The 18029-nt window shown below is 36.2% G+C and overlaps 1 protein-coding gene across 1 annotated transcript in view; it reads right to left on the minus strand.

The window, feature by feature from the left end:
• Erap2 (endoplasmic reticulum aminopeptidase 2) overlaps nucleotides 1-16721 on the minus strand; it is a 38645-nt gene extending 21924 nt beyond the window's left edge. The window contains exons 1-7 of the mRNA XM_076856017.2: nucleotides 16688-16721; nucleotides 13948-14641; nucleotides 10361-10499; nucleotides 6593-6727; nucleotides 4756-4876; nucleotides 2934-3088; nucleotides 114-227 (exon numbers count right to left, since the gene is read on the minus strand). Coding sequence (XP_076712132.2) covers nucleotides 114-227; nucleotides 2934-3088; nucleotides 4756-4876; nucleotides 6593-6727; nucleotides 10361-10499; nucleotides 13948-14504 — 1221 coding nt within the window. The 5' untranslated portion in view covers nucleotides 14505-14641; nucleotides 16688-16721. The remainder of the gene's footprint in view (nucleotides 1-113; nucleotides 228-2933; nucleotides 3089-4755; nucleotides 4877-6592; nucleotides 6728-10360; nucleotides 10500-13947; nucleotides 14642-16687) is intronic.
• Between the last annotated feature and the right edge of the window lie 1308 nt (nucleotides 16722-18029).

Below are 18029 nucleotides of genomic sequence, written 5' to 3' on the forward strand. Positions count from 1 at the left end.
CCTGTGATTATAAAATACATTGCTAGGTAGTTTTTAATATTCACTCAAAACTTTAGTACTAAGTCAATGAATCTTTAGGGCATATGGCATGACACACAAAATTATGAACTTACAAATTGCAGTTCTGGATATGTAGCATTGACAGAGATAAGTTCCATGTAATTTGCAAAACCCTCATTAAGCCAGATATCATTCCACCATTCCATTGTAACCAGGTTGCCAAACCACTAGGAAGTAAAAACTCAATGTTACTAGAATTAAAATAATATCGAAAAAATTAACTGTAGCAAAATATACCATAGCTGCTAACTTTTCAAAATTATTGCTAATTAAAGCCTCTCCCTCATTTTTGCTGCCCTTTTCTTTCTGCACAATTTCCTTCTACTGATTTTCCTGACTTTTTGTTCTCACCACCATGTTTTTTGCTTGTTTCCTCTTTCTTGATTTTGTATCCTCCTTGACCATAATGTTCTGGCTTCTGTTCTATCCACTGAACATTTCTTAGCTCAGATTTAATATTGAGGAAGAAAAGGAAACTTTTTTTTAGGGGTAGTTTTTCTTTGTTGAACAATAAGAATAATCTCTTGTCTTTGATTTAAGATAATGGCCACGGGAGAAAAATGAGCCAAAATGTCCTTGGTGAGGTCATCCTTTTATATTAAGGAGTAAGTACTTAAGAAAATTGTAAGAATTCATTTAGAACTCTCAGATTATTATTAAAAAAAATACTGATGATCAAATTTAGTCATTAACTTCTGACCCTGACATCTAAGGATTAATTTGGCCACCCAAAAGAATTAAATTCTAAGATTTAAGATGCAACATTTAAATAAAAATGAATGATAAAAATAATCTAAATAGAGATTTATCTTTGACCAAGATTTCATCTGTATCATGAATTTTAAATATTTGCCTTTCACATTTTATTATGTTTTTTTTTTTTTTATGTATTTAGCCTATATGCCCAATACTGACTGTGCTTCTCATAAATGTATTTTAGGATTGAAATCTCCAGATAAACCAGAAGCTTAACCAATAAGATTCTAAGACTTAGAAACGCATTGTTATAGTTATGATACAGAAAACTCTAGGTCTTTAGCCTCCCGAAATCTTCAGCTCTACTCCTTTTGTGATAACTCTCAGATTATTTTGCAAGTGGACATAAATCTTTCTAAGGTCATTTGTGGGAAGGGACAGAAAGTTTCCCTCAATTAATTGTTGAATATGGAAAGCACAGATTGAACTGAATCTGATAAGTTCACCAGCGAAAGTAGTTTATCCATTCATTCAACAAATACCTACTGAGAATCTACTATATCTCAGGCACCATGCTATATATCAGAAATACAAAAATATATATAATGTAGCCACTGCCTTAATATAAATAATGGAGGTCAACCAGTAGACAAATAAATGCAACAAAGTGTTATTGGTGCTAAGATCCATTGATGTCTTTGCTAGGGGCAGAAAAGATTCCAGGAGAAAATAACCCGTTCTTTGAGGAGAACATGAAGGATACTTAGAAAATGACTTATTTCCTGAGATTTTTCAAGTAGTCCTTAGGTATGCTGGTGTATCAAATTGCAGAAGCAAAGGTGTAAGGGGGTATTCAGGAAATAACAAGTAGTCTAAGATGGCTAAAGCTTCAGGGGTATAAGAGATGAAGCTGGAGAGCTAAAAGGAGGCTGGTTCCTGGACGCCTTGCATGCCATGCTAGGAACCCAACTGGCTTTGGAGAATCCTTTGCCATGGTTACACACAAGGATGACATGATGACATGGACATCACTGGACAGACAAAATAATCAAGGCAAAAATTCAAATGCTGTCTGCTGCTTCAGCCCTAGACTCTGTACCTCTGTGAAAAAGAAGGTGTTAAAGGAAGGCCCAGAGGGAGCACCAAGCCTCAAAGGTAGAGCTCTCAGACCATTTCCCCACAAACAATGAACAAAATTAGAACTCTCTAGACCCAGTTAAGTGCTTTAGAGCTCTCAGCAACTTATGATTGAAACGCCTAAAATGGTCAGTGGGGAGATTCTGAACCAGAGGAAGCAGCATACATGTTCTCAAAGTACAGTGCTGAAAAACACGGATCCCTGTGTAACGGCGATTGAGTACTTAATTCAAAGCTACTCAATACATTGTTATTATGTTGGTGATCAAGGATGACGTTAAAAATTTTTAGAGAAGAGATTTTACCAACTTCTACAATAAAATGATATCTGCCCATGTGGTCAAAGTGAACTTCCAATGTTATTAATAATTTACTGTATTAGAGTGTTTAGAAATAAAATAGAGTGGAAATGATCTCTGATAACTATAGACCTAGTTTAACAGTTCCATACTGGTTGTAATACTTATTTTTCAGAGGTAGTATTAATGGTTATTGTCTTCATTAGTGACACATTGAGTGCTTAACAATATGATGGGCTCAGATACCTTCTTTATCTATGATACTCACAACAGTCTTATGAAGCAGGAACTAACTTTATTTCATACATTAGCTCATGAGTAATTTACTTGAGCTACTTCATTATGGCCATACGACCACAGGATCTAACCAAAGGGAGATTGATTTGGCCCTACATTGCAATGCCAGGAAACCATAAGAAATATTTTGAAAGAAGTTTTTATAAGGTTACCAATTCTGTGCTCTATGTGTCTGCATGATTCTCAAAGGACATTTAAGGGCTTTTCCTTGAAGAGTTTTAAAAGATAAATTTAGTGGCCACTCTTATGATAAAACTCTAGCATAAGCCCTACAGTCAAAGGCTGAGTATTCTGCTTTTGGACACATTGTGTTGTACCTGATAACCACTGAGTTCCCTTCTATAAGGAAAATGCTGATTTTATGTTGTTTCAGGAATATTGGTCGTGGTCTGTATGATGCTTTTTATAGTCTGACACAAGAAAATATCATGAGTGGTGACCTACCTGGTGTGCTAGTTCATGGGCTATGACTTTTGTGATCCACATTTTATCAGAAACAGAAGAGGTCCTGGGATCAAAGAGCAATGATGTCTCTCTATATGTAATAAGGCCCCAATTTTCCATGGCTCCAGGCCCAAAGTCAGGAATAGCAACTAAATCTAGGACAGAATAATAACAATACTTGATCATTATGGCTTCCTCACTGAAGTAGAATTTTCTCCCTGCCCATACACACTATGATCTTTCAGTGAGTATATACAATTTTCTGAAAATATAAAAAAAATCTTAACATTGATTTAGTGTCTTGTAGTTGCATTGAAAACAATCAATATCCATTAACAAGTAGAATAAACTCTCCTGGTACATTTTTGTGGCTAAAGTAACTTACTGACCCTTGACCATTTTTTTCCCTGAAAGTGCCAAACTCTGAAAAAAATTTAGGTGCATTACTGCCAAGAAAATAATTTATTTTAAAAATGCCCATAGTTAGTCTTAAATTAGCAGTGTTTAAAATCTTTAAAAATAAAAAGCATCAGCTGGGTACAATGACACACTCCTATAATCCCAACAGCTTGGGAAGCTGTGGCAGGAGGATCACAAGTTCAAAGCCAGCCTCAGTATAGCAAGACCCTAAGCAACTCAAGGAGACCCTGTCTCTAAATAAAATACTTTTAAAAAGGACTGTGGATGTGGTTCAGTGGTTAAGCACCTCTAGTTTCAATTCACAGTGCCAAAATAAATAAATAAGTAGCATCAAATAATTTCTAGTCATGTTTGAGATTCACAAAAAATGAACTCATTTCTTAAAAAAGAACTTTCAATGCTCCTGCCTCAGCCTCCCAAGCCACTAGGATTGTGGGCATGCACTACTACACCTGGTTAACTAACAGTGTTAATGTGCTTTGCACATTATAAAAATGTTTGTTTGTTTATTTATTTTTGGTACTGGGAATTGCTCAGGGTGCTTTACCAGTGGGCTATATCCCTAGTAAAGCACTGAACTCTATCCCTAGATTGTTTTTATTTATTTATATATTTTTTAACTTTGAAGCTGGGTCTTACTAAGTTATTTAGGCTGGCCTTGAACTTTCAGTCTTCCTGCCTCAGCCTTTTGAGCTGCTGTGATTATTGCCATGTGTCTGGCTGCAACTTTTATTTTTTAAGATAGGAAATTAAATCCAAGGTAGACTATGAGTATCATCCCATGCAAAGACCTACTAGTACACCCAAATTAAATTTTCTGTTCTTCCCAATTTTAAAAATTTGTGCCATAATCTTATCTTTTAATTTCAATGACCAATATGGATAATATTTGGAAGGACAGTTTTTAGCTCTTTGATTACTTAAACCTTTGACAGCTTTTAGAAAAGAGAGCTGATCTTATACAAATACAGTATAGATACTGCTCCAGAAAAATCATGCAATTCTAATATGCAATGAATATTTTAATATTAAACCTGATGAAGTAATAGAAAAATGATCCACTCTACTTGGGGTTCTCATAAGTACTATATTTTCTCTTTTATTCTTTTTTTTTAAATTTCTTGGAGGTTTTCTTTCTTTTTCTTTTTTCTCTAATATTTTGGGGCATTAAAGTTATACCTAATAGTGGGATTTGTTTTTACCTATTTGTACATACACATAACATAATTTAGTCAATTTAATTCCCCAGTATTATACTTTCTGTGTTCAAGGAACATCTCTGGAAAACACATTTTTCCTTCCTGGGCTAACTGAATCTCTTCAATGTTCATATAAACAGGGATGAAATCAAAGCAAGTTCTATGAGCAAATATAAAGGCAATGATGTAGAATATGAACATACCCAGTTTGGGGAGTGGATAGTTGATATCAAAGTACTTTTCATAAAAATCAAGTAGCTTCAGTGATGCTTGCAAAGCATAATGCATTTGATTCCATTTGTCTGGGGATGCATAGATGGACACCTGGGAAATGTGGATCAGAAATGGTCTTTTAGTGACAGCTCTTGGTTACAACTCCATTTCTGACAACTCTTACCCACAGAAAGACAGACTGAATTTTTCAAGAAAGTATTAAGATACCTTTAGCATGGTGTCAATAAGATATAAGGGGTTCTATGAAGTATTGAGACAAAAGCCAGTTTTGAAAATTATAAATAACCCTGTATGTTCTGTTACAATCAACTCCCTGAGTGTTGATTTGTAAATTACTAGCTATATTAACCCATTATGAGAACCCACTTGAGTATATCATATCAGTGATGATATACTCTGGCACTTGAAACCAATATTCCAAAATTATGGTCATAAGTAAAACATAGATCCTATTGCTATGTGGAAAAACGTTTAAGAATTTATAGATTCCACCCCCATTCACTGTCTAGCTTGTTTTAAGCTAAGAAGTGTTCAAGTATATTCAATAACTCCCCCAAAGTAACTAGCAGTTAAATAGAAAAAAAACAAAATTAGATTCCAGTTTTCTTAGCTTCCAAGTATAGGGCTAACGGGCTATTTTCATTTCATGATCTGTTTTCATACTCTGAATTAACTGAAGTCCCTCAGAACTTTCATGCAGGGGATATGCAAATAGTTACCAATATTTTTTAATGGTTTACCAGGCACTCTACTAAATGCTTACAAGTAAAATCTAACTTAATAATCATACACACACCTCCTGTGAAGTACATGCTATTATCTTTATTTTACAGATGAAACAAGGGAAACAAAATACATGGAGGTTAAGTGCCATGCTACAAATCACACAGGTAGAAAGTTGTAGATCTAGGCTGTGAATCCAAGAAAGCTGATAGAAACATGTCCCTCTAAAGTGAAGTGCCATCTGACTGCCACCCCCCCGCAACACCCACGTCTACACACATATATATCTATGTTCAGAGGTGCTTTGATATGTATGCAGACACATAACTCATAATACATATCTACATAAGCATATGCGTATGTAAGCTATAATAGCAGTTTTAGACCCATTTTTCATAAGTATTATTTTATGGTTCTTTGAAGATGTTTTCACATCTATAATTTGGTTCCTCATGGCAGGAAGTTCTTTTTTATTTCTATAGTGTCTCCACTGATGTTAGTAAAAATGTAGCTGCAAGATAATTATTGGGCATTCTGGTAAATTTTTGCAAGTAATTAAGACTCTAAAAATAATGAAGATCTCCTTTTATTGAGAAAAAAAAGTTATAGAAAACAAGTAGGAAAATAGGAATGCCCTAAAATAAGATGTTGATTTTTAAAATCTTCATGAAATTATTAACATAATATTTTAGAAAAATATTTAATGGCATTTAATTTTTATGTTATATTTCGGTAAAAATTCTGTAAAAGACAGCCATAATGTATTATTTTACAAAAGTGTACATATATATTTGAAAAAAACATACATACATAAATATATACAGTATTTAGTGTTACTGTGTACACAGAAATATACTTATGTACATACAGAAAATATTTGGAAAGCTTAAATTATGATTATGAGTAGTTGTGTCTTGGTGATAAGATAAATGAACATTTTTAATTTAATTTTTAACCTATTCTACTGTTAAAATAAGAAAAAATACTTTAATGATAAGGGGAGAAGCCTAAGAAAATAATTAAAAGCTCATTGCTTTCAGGATACTATTCTGCACTGGGTATGAAATTAGAAGTTAATCTCACCTTGACCCCTGATGAGGTTGTGCCACTCACAGAGTTGAAATCACAAACTATATAGGCTACAAGGTAGGTACTCATTTTCACAGTAGTTGCAAAGTGGTCTTCTAAGAGGCCTCCTTGAAGTTCCATTGTTTTAACCTACAGCAAAGGAAAGGAATCAATATTTGAGAACTGGATATTTCATGACCATGCCTGACTTACGGCAGGAGAGTTAGAGGGAAGCCTGACACTCTGAAGGATCCTCGATGCCTTTCTAGGAGATCAATGAACTCTTTTTACTTTCTGCGGCCTCTCGTAGCTCTATTTCTTTTATCCTCTTGAAAACACAATGCAGTGCTTTTGGGATCACAAAATGATGCCCCTTACATTTGTATTTGTGTGTGTGTGTGTGTGTGTGTGTGTGTGTGTGTATATATATTTCTTATATATATAAAATCTTAGATGCTTCTACATTCTTAAAATGGAATAACCTCCAGCATTGGCATCGATTCAAGTTCTGGGGTTCTAAGCACAAATGCCAGAGAATGACCCCTTTCCCTTTGTTGCATAATAAATAAACCTTTGCAGTGCAAGGAAATGGGAGGCAAAACTGTGCTAGATACTTTACATTATCTTTTAATCCTCTTATGTGGGTGTGAGGTAGGTGTTATTTCACAGGTGAGGAAGCAGAGGCTCAGAAATGTTAACTGAATTGCTGAGATCACACGACTAGTTTCACAACAAGACCAAAATATGGATGTGACACTGTGATTCCAAAGATGCTGCTCATTCTTTCTTTTTCTGCATGACAGCTTGAGTCATAATCTTATTTTATCTTTGCTTCATTGATTCAGCAATGAAAGCAGTCAGGCCAAGAAGGTCATTAGTAATTTAAGCTTCTGTCCATCTACTGAGGAAGCAGAAGGTTTTCAGCCTGTAGACTGGTCAGCTGCATCCATTAAATTCACGGAGAAATTACTAAATTCTACCTTTGCTTAGTCTGAGTGGCTTGTGCCAGAGATAGTCTGCACCATATTATGCACACTGCTCCTAAATACTGAATGGATACAGATCCAATCATCTAAAAATTCCACTTTCTTCAAATTTGTCAAAATGTAAAATTTTCCTGACCCACCCTTAGCCCTTTTTTAGAAGTCAGGCTGTTAACAGCAGTGACTATGGTTTATTAAGCATATTTTATTTGTTGGATAAGATTACAGTTTGCTTCAAAAGGAGAACATAGCTTGAAGGATTACAATAAACTGTTTGGAATATTACAACAGCAAATGTTTGTGGTTTTAAAATGTACAGATTTCTATTGAAAAAAATGTATTTCTGAGTTTCAATAAAGCAGAAGATACTGATCAAATATTCTAAGAAAGTTAGAATTTTATTTTGGCTGTATTTTTTAACTCTATGCAACAAATTAATTTTGCCCCAAAATGATCTCTTTGAGGAATTTGATTCAGTTAGTGTTCTATGAATTCCCAGCAAAGGAACTGTCTTAAGTGGAGGACAGCGGGCAGGTAGCACTGTGGACTTCTGCAAATGTCAAGACCATTAAGCCTTGGATGTTTGGATGGGTTATGAGAAGAGGTGGTGAATCCGTGGACTATGAGAAAATGAGAGTCTGGACCACTTGAAAGCTGGTGGCCGAGATGATCAAGAGGTAGGTATGTATTTGCCCTGATTTCTGCCTCCAGAGAGACAGTCCATGAAAGCCAAGTTTTGCATGGGAGTCTGGAGTGACCCATGAGGATTAGCATTTCCTTAAATAGAAGTGCATGGGATATTCACGTAAGTTCTTCCAGAATGGTGATGTAAGCTCCAATTATAAAGCACTCATTGCTGGACAAGAATTTAGCTAGTTTCTCAATGCCAGAAGAACTGTACTTGCATAGTAAATATCACAGCAGGTATGTTTTCCCTTAAGGTGGAAAGGAGCCAAGGAAATGCCCCAAGATATGCTGCCAACTAGTGCTTGGGTGGCCCCTACTTCCCTTAAATATTTTATTCTCAGTTAAACAGATTGAGAATTTCATGTGTGTTGCTTCATCCCATTGGACCACAACTCATCTTATTTGTTACAACTATTATCCAGAGAGTATAAAAGACTGGATAGGGCAACAAAAAAGCAAGTTATACTAGTATTTACTGTAAAGAGCATGAACCAGAGCTGCTTCAGCCAGCTGAGCCAATGCAGAGATTGAAGGATTGGATGAGATATTTTCACAGTGTTGGCTGATTTTTTTGTTGTTTTTAAATCCAGGAGCACTTAACCACTGGGCTACATCCTTAGTTTTTTTTTTTTTTTTTTTTTTTTTTGTGTGTGTGTGTGTGTGTTATTTATTTAGAGACAGAGTTTCACTGAGTTAATTAGGGCCTCGATAAGCTGCTGAGGCTGGTTTTGAACTCGCTATTCTCCTGCCCCATTCTCCTGAGCTGCAGGGATTACAGGCGTGCGCCACAGTGCCTGGCTGATTTTTCTTAAATAGGAGAAGTTACCAGAGGTTTCTAAAGATATCCAACATTCTAATATAATAACAGTAGTGTCAATTTTTGTTTGCATAATATTTTAATGAACAGTCCTACTTTACCCTCCATATGAAAAATTATATTAATAAAAAGCTAGTAGAAAAGAGACGGAATGACATATTGCCTTTAAATGAACATGCTGTTGGAAAGAAGCCTCAGAGCTAAGGTAGCAGATCATCAATACTGAAAATGAAAGAGCAAATTAAACTTCTGTCTATTTGATCATGGAAAAATTGAAGCGTATGTGTCACCTGCAGTTTGCTCATTTTCCCTCAATCTTCCCTGCTAATATTTCAGAGAAAATGTGTTTTCCAGCATTAAAATGAAATCTGAGGAAATGCAGTGTCAGAGCACAGTCTCTTTTCTCTTTTGCATCTGCAGAAGCCAGGCCCTCTTTAGAGCAGAGTGGAAAACAACTATACGGCCATTTGATGGCTGCTGGTAACCAAGGCTGCTTTTTGTGCAGTCTACCATTTGGAAGCACCACTGAGAGGGCCTCTTTTTATCCTACTTTCCAAGCATCAATGGGGAAATATTTTACATTTTGTTCAACAGCACAAATGGCAAGCATATCATTAGTGAGGAAATATCAAATGAGGCTCAGGGACTATTGTGTCCTTCAGGGTCTCTGTATTCTGAGTATAATCAGAATAATTCACCACCCCCCCCAAGAATCCAATGTTCTCTTTCAATTAAAAAACATGCACAACCACAAAAAAATAGCTTTCATAAATAATTTTAAGAACTACTTTCAACATTTAAATAAAAATGGATAAGGGTTTGTAAGTGTTATTACAGATTACCAGTCAAAATTTTCCAGAATGAGGCCTGAAAAGGTCCTTTAGGCCCTTGCCCACAGCAGTTGCAAAGCAGGGAATTGTTATAAAAGCAGAATTTTGGGCCTCACCCCAAGGCCTACTGAATCTGAATTTACATTTTCACAAGATATTTGAACAATTCATGTTAACACTAATGTCTCAGGAGTGCTGTTCTAGGTAATTCTGAATTTTGTCACTGATTTAGGAGAACACTGTTTCCACATGAACTCAAATAAAATATAAATCTCTTTGGGGAAAAAAAGCTTTTTATGTAGGAATACCCCCAAACAAAATGTCTAGAGGGGTTAGGAAAATTATAAGTATTTAGATAGATGAAAACAAACTAATGGCTTATATCCTGAAAACAAGGGAAAAAATTTTAAGCAAAGACAGAGACACAGTTGAGAAGAATCCCCAAAGTTCCTCAAAATGGCAATACCTTTGGCATGTTGGATAGTGCGATGTGTCTGCTCTCTCTTCTTATCTTGATTGAAAAGTTGGCTTTGAACAATGGTTCATCAAAGCAAGGAAAAGCCATACGTGCCTGGGTTGGCTGAAAATCTGTTACTGCAATTATTCTGTGAAAAGACCCCCCAGTCAGAAGACACAAGTGAAACCAAAAATAAATTAGTTCATACCTTCAGCAAACAGTTTACTAAAACTAGAGATGCTGTATTTGATTTCTCAAACTATAATCTTAGTGAATCCAGATTTTCCCTCTTTGAAGAACACAAGGGTAAAATCTTATTCAGTGTCTCTGCCAATCATGATTAATGCACACTCTTGAGCACTCCCCATTATTTCCTTCACACTTGTGTCACACAAGGATATTGAGGCTCACAGAATTCGAGTAAACTATACCAGGATCCTTAGCAAATCAGTCTCACGCTCAGTTAAACTGGCCTCAAAATTGAATAGGAAATTAGTAGTTCAGTTACTGTCTTGGAGCCTGAGGAGGCTTTAATAAAATGTGCGAATAATTATATAGATGAGTGATGTCTTAGGTTGTGCTTCCAGGAAGGGAATCCCAAATTACTAAGAATATGCTGTCAAGATGAGGCAGTAAGAGAAGAGGAAAAGCTTGCAAGGTGTGGTATTAGGCAAAGTCCCAGCCTCAGCCTTATTCCCAGAGTGCTCTGGGATGGAAACTACACCTTCGAGTTGCTCTCACTGAAGGCACGGAGCTGGGCTCTCATATTCTTGTATCACCATTGGTTAAGGCTCCATTTCTAAATCTATCTGCTGGCCAGCAAAGCTCCTCCAGTCTTCAAATTGGTAATAAGTCATAGACAGTCTAACAAACCCTGTATTCCAACAATTCAGTAATACCTGAAATTGTGTAATTACACATTTATTGCTTGCATTTTAAATTTCAACTAAGCAGTAAGCCTGGGAAGCAGATTTTGGCCAAAGAGAAGGGAATAATAAAAAATCTCAAGTTTCTGATAAAGGACAAGGGGGTCATGGGGAGAACAGAGGGACTGTCAAGATAATTTTACCTCAGCTTCTTTTATTTTTCTGATTCTGGTTGGGGAAATGAGGTTAGGAATGTAAATGATTTACTTAGAGCCTCAAGTTTTCATTTGAATTCTGTAGCAGGTATTGCAAATGTAAAGGAATTCTAAGCGTCTGAAATAATTTTCACTAATGTGGAATTTGGGTTCTATTAAGTCTACATTGGAAAAGCAAGGAAAACAAAACAAACAAACAAACAAACAAACAAACAAAAACACACAAAAAAAACCCTGAACCTTTGCTATTACACAATTACTTTGAACTCCACATGCATAGTAGTAATTTCCTGCTTCTCAAAAGAATGATTGTCTCCTGAATTTTTTTTTGTGTGTGTGTATGTGAGTGTGTGCAAAGAAAAAGAGAGACAGGGAGGGAAGGAAAGAGAGAATGTGTTCTCTCAGATTCAATCGACACTGTGCAGCATATTGTCCCACATGTTGATCTTTTAGATGACTGAGTATGAACAGCCCTGACTCATTAATTATAAGAGGAGTCAGATATAGCCTTCAATTAATGATGGAAGGTGTGCTGGAAAGTCCTCTAGCTCTTACTTCAGATATGTACACCTGTAGTCTCCCACATTTCCAAAAATATTATCCCTAAAATGTATGACCTTTGAATGGACCACTTTTTACTTAAAAAAATAAATAAAACAAAACAAACAAAACACCACTGGTTTTATGGTGCCTTAGTGACAAGGAGTTGATACGTTTCATTTCTAGTACTGTGCTGGGCCTGAGCACAGGGCCCTGAGAACTGAGTGCAATGAGTGTCACCAAGGGGAGGGGAAAAGAGATGGGCCAGGGAAAAAGCTATGCTATGTGTACTTGAGGCCTCAATGGACAGTGAATACCCAAGGTGGGGAAGGAAAAGCAAGTATGTAGAAGACTCTGCTAGCCACCTGCTCAATATCCATTCACTTTCTTCAGTTTCAAACTCTCTGCTCTTCAAAATTAATGTACAATTCAATTACTTTGCTCCATAACTAATGTCACTAGCTTGGACCAAATTACCATAATTTCTTTCCTAAATAATTGTAATGACCTCCCAAATGATCGCTCTACTTCTATTTTTTCTTATCTATAACATACCCTACCATGGTTTGGTCTGGCATATCCTCTCAGTAGCTCATGTGTTGAAAGCAGAGTCCCCAATGTAGCAAGGTTCAGAGGTGGGCTTTTAGGCAATGGTTGGACTATGAGGACTCTATCCACATCTATGGATTAATCTATTTGATGAGCTAATCTGATAAGTGAATGGACTATGGCGAGGTACGAGTTATAGGAAGTAGGTCACTAGGGGTGTGTCCTGGCCCCTCTCTTTCTGGTTCCCAGCTGTCATGAGCTGAGAAGCTTTCCTCTGCCATGTCCTTCTGCCATGATATTTCTGCCTTGGATCCAGCTGAGCACGGATTGGATCCTCTGAAACAGTGAGCCAAAATAAATATTTCCTCCTCTAAAATATTCTTGTCAGGAATTTTTATCATAGTGATAAAAAGCTGACAACACATACCCCCATGATAAGGTTTGATCTTCATAAAGATCAAATTTATGATCAAACCATATCATAGATTGTGATTTATGCACAAACAGATCAGAACCTTCCAATGACTTTCCTTTGAACCTGAGGCTCTAAAACTCTACATGACCTTGTTCCTTTCCCCCCACCCCCGTCACTCCCCCAACTCACACTGGCCTTCTTTTGTCCGTCAGCCCTACCTTAGAGACTTTGCTCTTACCCCAAGGTGTTCTCATGATTCCCCTGTTCACTCCTCGCTTTCTCTTTCAATTCAGGTCTCAGTTCAAATGCATCTTCTCAATAAAGACTTCCCTGCCAACTCAACTATATTCATCTCACTCCCCAGATATGCTTTCTTCTTATTGTATCACTTTGTCTTATTTTCTTTATAGTAGCTATCATTTACCTTGCCCCTTTTATTTATTTTCTTGTCCTCATAGTCTCTTTGACCATCTCTCACTGCTGTACTTTCAAGGTCCAAAAGAGTGACTGGCACACAGCGTGTGTTCAGTGAATGTGAGATGACCAAGTAGACCCTATTTCTTAGTTCTCCAAACAGATTTCTCCTTTGCCACTGCTTCCTGGGTTTGAATGATACTATGTCCTGCCAATGTGCACTTTCTCACTTCCTCTTTTCCAATCCAAACCTCACATCTCCTTCTGGTGTTGACTCACCTTCTCTGGGAAGCTGTACCTATTTCAGCCCTCTCTGTGAGGTACTTTCCTTCTCCTAGCATATAAGCATATTTGTCTTATCAGTCGTACACTGGCCTCTCCTTGAATTGCCTTATTTTCCCTCCAGCTGTTTATGCCTCTGTATCCTGTCTTCGCATTCCCACTGTACTTAAGAAATAGTATAGTTTATTCCTCTTCCAAGTTCCCCACAGTGTGTTGGGTTTCCTATAAATGATTGCTGAAGCACACTACTGACAAAGAAATGGAAGCCACAAAGAAAGTATGACAAGAGACTGTAATGACTGATAAGATCTTTACCTTGTTTCACCACGTAGAGTTCTGTAGGTGCTTTTATAAAACCCTTCAAAGCCATTAGCTAACTTGCCCTGAAAGTCAATAGCTACATAGTATCTCAGGTCAGCCATAAGTTTCTCTGGAACCAGTAGTGCAATTTGCTCATGAGCAGGATAACTCAAAACTTGAAGCTTTTGCCCTGGTTTCTTATCTCTTAAATCTTCCTCTGACTGAAGGGTGGCATTCATGATTTCAAGATCTTTGCAGTGCAAGATGATAAATTGGGTGGTATCTCTGACCAAAATCTCAATCATCTCAGATGCAACAAAGTCCAGAGAGGTGAGATTTGGGTGGACAAAAAGGTCATAGTGGAGAGGAATGACACTGTTGGGGAGCCTTAGCTGATACCAAGGAAATGGCTTCCCATTGGTGGCTACTGCGAAAGCCCCAGGGTCCTCACTGGACTGATAACTAGATGATACTGAGAACTGAGAACAAATGCATAGTTTGGGCAGGATTACTTCTGAGCAGCAAAATCCTATGTAAATATTAAATAATAGTTTTCTCTGTGAATTAATCATTGCTGAAGAGTGGAATATTAAATCTATTCTTTAAAATACAAGCTAACATTCAGGGTAAATCTCACAGTTCTTCATCACATTTGGCTTCAGTTACATCATCCAAGATCCAAACAATGTTTCAAATAGATAGATTTAATCTAAAAGAAAAAAAAAAGACACTTAAAACACAAAGAAAAAAAATTCAATTCACAAAAACTTAAAAAAGATATGCATGGATGTGAAAGACTACTCTATCAGAAACAAGCCAAATATCCATTAAATAAAGTAAAAATTAAGCAATTATCTGGTTATTATAAACAAAAGTCATTTTAGGCTCAAATAAAAGGACCCTTCCTTAAAATTGCACATATTGGATCCCCTCTGCATTCCTGAGCAATGAGCAGAGGACAGGAGTGTAAATTCATTGATTGTTAATACTAATAACATTTTTTTACATCATCTTAAGAGTATGCCTGAATGCCTAAAAATAAATTGAGCAGGATGCCTCTATCTTGCCTTAAAAAGTAGTCACAAAGAATTCTGTATAGGGCTGGGGATGTGGTTTAAGCGGTAGAGTGCTCGCCTGGCATGTGTGTGGCCCGGATTCGATCCTCAGCACCACATACAAACAAAGATGTGTCCACCAATAACTAAAAAAAAAATTTAAAAAAAATCTCTCTCTTTCTCTCTCTCTCTCTCTCTCTCTCTTTAAAAAAAAGAATTCTGTATAATTTTTATACCAGATATTAATTTTATTATTAATGGTATTGAACTAATTTCTTTTCATAAATAATATCATCTCAATGATTTTATTCTACGGCTACTGATATAAAGGATGCAATAGCTTTCCATTACTTTTTAAAATGCAAATTAAACTGAATTCACTGCTTCTGTAAATACAACTAAAGTAGTTTCTTCATATCAGAAAATAAAATTAGAACAAAAAGTTTAGTTAATTTAGGAGGTTCATCTCTGCTTCCGGACCTGCCACTTGCCTCTATTTGCTTTTCCTTGCTCCAACTTAACCTCACAAATTTTTTTTTTGTTTGTTTGTTTGATTGATTAATCATTAACAAGTACTTCAGAATTAATTATCCAAATAATTATTTCAATTTTCCAACTTTCAATATTAATACAGATCAAAGGGTATATTAAAGGAAAAAAAGAGAATAAAAAAATAAATAAATAATGATGCTTCTCTTTCCCTCTTAAGAAAAATTTTAAATTATAGTTACTAAGAACCTCTGATGAATAAAATAATTGGTTTATTATTTTGGATTTCTGAGGATTTTACAAAATAGAATGGCTTATTTGTTATACTGGGCTTTGGAACCACAGCACCCAGATTCCAACAGGATCTTTACTTAACCTATCCTGTATGGTAGATGTTCTGACTTTTCAAACATTCATTTCCTCATCTATCAAACAGTGCAATGATTATATCCCCTTATGTGAGGAGAATTAAACTAACTAATCCATGTGAAGAATTTGGCATAGCACAGCAATTAGCATATAAGGAATATGCCTGAATTCCAGATAGTAAATTACTGCTGTGGTTATTGTAATTTGCATTTGTTGGCTTACATGAAGGACTACTCTGCTTCTCTTTAGCACACCCTACCAGAGAGAAGTGATTTATTTATTTATTTATTTTTTTTTAACTAATGAGAGTGAAGAGAAAGGCCTTGGCATTTCCTCAGATAGTCTGTAATGTTAATCTGGCAAGGATTTTAAAGGCCAGCTAGTGCAAGTTCTTAATGTCCAGATAAAGAAACTGAGGGTGAGTGACTGTCCCAAAATCACACAAGAAGTTTGAGGCTGACTCAGGACTAAAATACATTTTTCTGGCCCTCAGTATAGTGAACTTTGCATTATGCTGCCTTGTACTTTAAGGAACATTGCAACAAACAAAATATTCAGGGATTGAAATTATAAGAATTACAAGGAACACGTGGGAAATGTCTTTTAAAAAAAAAATCCCTGAAAAGGAGTGAGTCAGTTCAGCAGAAAGTCTTAAATCAAGTCCCATCCCTAAGTGCACTCTTTCCACTCTAGCAGTACCAGAGTTACCTCTTTCCCCAGTCTCGGCTCAGACAAACCCCCTACCCTCCAATATGATAGATTTCTATCTTCAGGTTAGGCTACTATTCTCACTGAAAATCTGTGATTTAAAGAAAAACCCAAGAACAATGCTGATAAATTACCTTGATTCACGCTGCTGCAGATTTGAAAGGAGGACACTTTATTATTGCTTTCACTTTCTCTTCTAAGATTCAAAACTTTGCATACTTCCTGATTACAGGGCTAAGCAGTTCATTATCATGTAGGTATGAATGAAGTATAAGACAAAAAGTTCATTCCATAAAGCACAAAAACTTTCTGCAGAATGTACCAATAAGAGACTTCGGAGTACAAGCCAGTTGGTAAGGTAGGATCTAATTCCAATATTTCTAATGGCTGTTGCTCCTGCAATTTTGTCTTCCTCATATCCTTATTTCAGAACTTTCAGAACCTACTTCATGTTTTTTTTTTTAGTAATAAGTTATTTTAAGCTAAGATATTGAATTCCACTCTGTGCTCTGTACCTGGGTTATATGAAATATTACCTCTGTTCATCTACCCGCAACAAAGTTAACTCCAAGGTTGCCATTGAGCTCCCTGTCAGCTTCTAAGGCCTTTATCATAAGTGATTATCCTTGGCTTTTCCATGTCTAACCTCTTGTGTCTTGATCACAGAGATCTCTTGGATCTCTCTTTCTTTCTCTCTCTCTATTTTTTATTCTATTTTATTTATTGTTATATATGACAGCATATTGCAATTTAATTCATATTACACAAATAGAGCACAATTTTTCATGTCTTTGGTTGTATACAAATTAGAGTCACACCATTCATATTTTCATACATGTACTTAGGGGATTGATGTCTGTCTCATTTCACCATATTTCCTATCACCAAACCCCTTCCCTTCTACTACCTCCCCTTTACCATATCAAAAGTTCATCTTTTCCTCCCACACTGCCCACCCCCATCCCCATTATGAATCTGCATCATTATATCAGAGAAACATTTGGCTTTTGGTTTGGGGGGATTGTCTTAACTTCACTTATCATTATATTCTCCAACTCTATCCATTTACCTGTAAATGCTATGATTTTATTCTCTTTTATTGCTGAGTAATATTCCATTGTGTATATATACCACGTTTTCTTTATCCATTTATCTACTAAGGGTATCTAGGTTGGTTCTATAGTTTAGCTATTGTGAATTGTGCTGCTATAAACATTGATGTGGCAGTGTCCCTGTAGTATGCTCTTATTAAGTCCTTTGGGTATAAACTGAGGAGTGGGATAGCTGGGTCAAATGGTGGTTCCAATTCCCAGTTTTCCAAGGATTCTCCATACTGCTTTCCCTAGTGGCTGAACTAATTTGTAGTCCCACCAGCAATGTATGAGTGTCCTTTTTCCCTCCACATACTTGCCAACACTTATTGTTGTTGGTATTCATAATAGCTGCCCTTCTGACTAGAGTGAGATGAAATCTTAT

The sequence above is a fragment of the Callospermophilus lateralis genome, chromosome 5 (genome assembly GCF_048772815.1).
Source record: "Callospermophilus lateralis isolate mCalLat2 chromosome 5, mCalLat2.hap1, whole genome shotgun sequence".
Classification (NCBI taxonomy): domain Eukaryota; kingdom Metazoa; phylum Chordata; class Mammalia; order Rodentia; family Sciuridae; genus Callospermophilus; species Callospermophilus lateralis.